A 4,260-nucleotide genomic window follows, 5' to 3' on the forward strand; every position below is an offset into this window, starting at 1 on the left:
GCTTTGACATCATAGCTCACAGCAACTTCAAACTTTTGGGCTTGAGCAGTCCTCTTGCCTCAGCCTCCCTTGTAGCTGGGAGTAATTACAGGTGCCTACTACAACACCCGGCTAATTTTTCCATTTTCAGTAGAGACAAGGTCTCACTCTTGCTCAGAAGGGTCTTGAACTTTTGAGCTCAAGAGATCCACCCACCTCAGCCTTCTAGAGTGCTGGCATTACAGGTGTGAGCCACCATGCCCAACTCTGCTTCTAGATTTTTTCTACTTTTAACAATGAGAAGGAGATACACATTTTTCTAAGTGTAGTAATCCTCTCAAAAATCTTAAAACTAATTCTTGGTAGTTCAGGGTTCAGACTTGACCCTCTGCAACATGTAAAGCCCAGTCTCTCTCTCCTCTGTGCTACGTGATTTCAGCTCACTGATCTCAGACAGAGTTTTACTTCCTTAGTTGGGGGTGGAGTATTGAGAAGCTGGCTCTTGAGGGTGGAGGTGGGGTTTGTGTCTTGCGTCTTTGTGGGCTTACAGATAAAACATAGTGGGAAGTACAGATCCTAACCTGGTTCTTTTCTTTCAGGCACTGCGTTGATCTCTTTTTAGATTTCATTACTCTCTTCAGAAAACTCATGGTGATCCTGGCTATGAATGAGAAGGTTAGTCAGCCTACAATCCGAAATGAGAGGGTGGCTCCTGAGCTTGTCATCTGTGTTTATTCATATTTGAAAACTCAGTCTCACCCTGAGCAGGTCGTTGGTACTGTAAGGCCAGCCACTGAGTAGAAAGAGGTAAACCAGAAGTCTTCTGCTGATGGAGAAAAAGAAGTCAAAACAATCTTGTTTTTTTAACCAGTAAAGGCAAAAGAGCTTCAGTGGCAGTGAGAAACAATCTCCTAGAAGAATTTAAATGCTATAAAGATATTTATGATTCAGAAAAAGATATTATAGGGGATGCTGTATAATACTGGCAGCCAGCTTTTATAAATTGCAGAAGTAGACAAAATATATGTTAATCTTAATTTTTTTTCCAAAGAAATGTTCTTTGTAGGGTTAATGAATATCAAACATAGTCTCATCCAGCAGTGGGGAAACATGAAACTATAAGTTTTTTCTTTTCTTTTTTTAAGTTTTTCTTTTTTTTTAACCAACAGAGTTTCCCTCTGTTGCCTGGGATGACTAGAATGGTATGGTATCCTGTGTGCTCAAGCCATACTCCTAAGTAGCTGGGATTATAGGTGTGAATCACCATGCCTGGCTGGTTTTTCTTTTTGTTTTTTATTTGAGACAGAGTCTTACTATGTCACCCTCAGTAGAGTACAGTGGTATCACAGCTCACAGCAACCTCAAACTCTAAGGCTTAAGCGATTCTATTGCCTTAGCCTCCAAGTAGCTGGGGCTACAAGCACCTGCCACAACACCCAGCTATTTTTTTGCTGTAGTTGTCCTTGTTTGGCAGGCCTGGGCTGGGTTTGAATCTGCTGGCCCCAGTGTTATGTGGCCAGCGCCATAACCACTGAGCTATAGGCACCAAGCCTGGTTTTTCTATTTTTAGTAGAGATGGGGTCTTACTCTTGGTTGAGCTGGTCTTGAACTCCAGAGCTCAAGCGATCCACCTGCCTTGGAACTTCCAGTGCTGGGATTACAGGCATGAGTCACAGGGCTCAGGCCACAATCTTTTCTTTACAGACCTTATTATGGAACCAGTGTAGTGATAGGGAAGCAGGTGACTAGATGGGATTGCTTGTTCTCTGTCTGGGCTGTGCCACAATGGGACCAAGCACCAGTCAGGCACCCCAGTTTCACTGAAAGCAGCTCATCTTTTATTCTTTCTGTGCATTGAGTTTCCACCTGAGATTGAGTGAAGTATTCCATTATTATTATTATTTTAGAGACAGAGTTTCATTGTTGTCACTCTTTGTAGAGTGCTGTGGCATCACAGCTCACAGCAACTTCCAGCTCTTGGGCTTAGGCGATTCTCTTGCCTTAGCCTCCCGAGTAGCTGGGAATACAGGTGCCTGCCACAATGCCTAGCTATTTTTTTGTTGTTGTTGTTGGAGTTTGGCTGGGGCCAGGTATGGTATATGGGGCTGGCGTCCTATTCAATGAGCCACAGGCACTGCCCTGAACTAGATTGTTTTTGAATGTCAGTTTGTGCTGAGGACTCATGCTCACCTTTCAGGATAGGCCATCTCCCAAGCATTATAGACAAGTTGGTGGTCTTGGCCTTGAGATTTATTCTTTTAGGATAAAGTGGTATTCTGTATTCTTCACTGCTTGAGAGTTGAGCTGTGGTGGCTATGAGTAGCCATGAGCAGTCAGGCTGGGGGTGGGGGGGCACCGAGGAGACAACTATTTGGGCTTTGTCTTTGTTTTGATGAAGTGTATCAGCATTCTTTGGGACCACGGTAGAAGATGGGTAAGGTATAGTTCTTGCTGAGCTAAGGGATCATTTTTCATTCCTTTTTATTATTTGGATCCCTTTCATTCCCTAACCAAAGCCTCACTTAAAAATTTTAGCTTGTCTGTCAAATGTCAAACATTAATCGGGTGATTTTTCTCCATTTCTAGGATAAGAAGAAAGAGAAGAAATGAAATGACCACCTAGCCTTTCCCAATTTGACGCCCTCACCCTTCACCCCTCATTTCTTCTTTGCACACATTACAGGTGGCGTGTTCTGTGATAATGAAAAGCATCAGAAAAGCTTTTGTACTTGTGGTTTTCTCTATTTTGAATTTTTTGATCAAAAAACTGATTAGCAGAATATAGTTTGGAGTTTGGCTTCCCAGGCTTCCTCTTCCTGGGGTTCTTCTCACTCCCTTTTCTGTCAGTCCCATCCATAGCCTCTTCCTCTGCTCAGGCAGCTGGTGTGCTGTGATGAGGAGTGGGACCAGCAGAGAGCGCTAAATAACTACATAAGTCTGCTTTCCCCTAAGCTTCACCAAGTGGACCTGAACTGTTGGATAGTGCCATTTCGGCCCTTCCTTCCTCAGCTTTGTTTGGTTTATGCACAGTTCCTATGGGACTGGGCAGTGTGTTTTCCATTGGAAAGAAGTTCCTGGTCCCATTGTTAACTTGGGCTTGCTGTATGTACACTATCAACCCTACTAAGGAGTGAAGAGCTGCTCCTGGTGGATGTTTTGCTTCCTAATCCTGCCAGATAAACCTAGATGAGGACCTATTTGGGGCAGAGGGAAGCAAAATCTCCTCCCCAACCAAGTAGTTCCTTGTTCAGATCAACAGAACAGGGCTGTAATGATTTGGGGAATAGCATTCATAACAGTTCTTTGGTGTATTTTTGTCTATCCCCACCTGGATACTAATAGGTAGTGTCAGGCCAGAGATTTGGGGGCAGTAGATAAATGATCATTTTACTAATGCACTTTAGGTTTTGGTTTGCTCGCCTGTTTCCAGAAATCTCCAGCTTTCCAGAAGGAGCCAAGGTGACCAAACCAGTGTGTGCCCCAATTCCCTGCAGCTTTGTAGTTTGACGGGGCAGCCCTAAGGGGATCACCAGCTCCTTCCCTGTGGGCTGCCACAGACAGCTGGCCCTAAAGGGCAGAGTCTGGAGTGGTTGCAGTTCTGTGCTACTCACAGGGCTTTAGTGGAAGGGGACTGAGCCATTGAAAGTTCATTACCAGCAGGACAGCATTTTTGGCTCTCCCTGTTTACAGCCAGTGCAGTTTGACACAGTGGCTGCATGTTCACAAGGCACCACATCATTTTGCCATCTTATGAAACTGTCCCCAGGCTGACTGTTCCTGGAGTGGCATGTCACCCGGATGGCCCACTTCCATGGAGGATGCTACCCTCAGATTTAGCTTCTGCCTCTAGCCTCTGGCTTGAGAACTTACTAAAGGGATTTCTTCCTGTTAAACCCCCATTAGCAACTCTCCATAAATTTGGTGATTCTCTGCCTGAGAATTTGAGCTACATTTCTTGAAGCCAAACTCCACCTCTTGTGCTTTTTTGCTTGGGATAAAGGAGTTTTTTCTTTAGAAACAGTGCCAAGAATGACAAGATATTAAAAACCCCTACTTTTAAAGAAAATGCCTAACCAGTTTTTAATACAGTTATCATGAAATTACCACTTTCTTTTCTAGTTCTTTGGTTTTCAGCTCAGGCTGCATTCTCTAACTCATACTGTGAAGACAAAGGTGTTTTTGATTCAGAAAAATATGAAATCTACATAGTCTTAATTTGTAAAAAATAAAGAAAATTCCTTAACCTTTCCTGGTGTTTGTGTTAAATTCCAGGGTATAGCT

The 4,260-nt window shown here is 43.6% G+C and overlaps 1 protein-coding gene across 1 annotated transcript in view; it reads left to right on the forward strand.

Annotated features, from left to right (window-relative positions):
* The window catches only part of TMBIM6 (transmembrane BAX inhibitor motif containing 6), a 12,317-nt gene extending 8,091 nt beyond the window's left edge, over window positions 1-4,226 (forward strand). Inside the window, exons 7-8 of the mRNA XM_012807494.2 lie at window positions 579-654; window positions 2,566-4,226. Of these exons, the coding sequence (XP_012662948.1) occupies window positions 579-654; window positions 2,566-2,589 (100 nt within the window). The 3' untranslated portion in view covers window positions 2,590-4,226. The remainder of the gene's footprint in view (window positions 1-578; window positions 655-2,565) is intronic.
* Window positions 4,227-4,260: the final 34 nt, after the last annotated feature.

The sequence above is a fragment of the Otolemur garnettii genome, unplaced genomic scaffold (genome assembly GCF_000181295.1).
Source record: "Otolemur garnettii isolate 467f Iridium unplaced genomic scaffold, OtoGar3 scaffold00070, whole genome shotgun sequence".
In the NCBI taxonomy this organism is placed as follows: domain Eukaryota; kingdom Metazoa; phylum Chordata; class Mammalia; order Primates; family Galagidae; genus Otolemur; species Otolemur garnettii.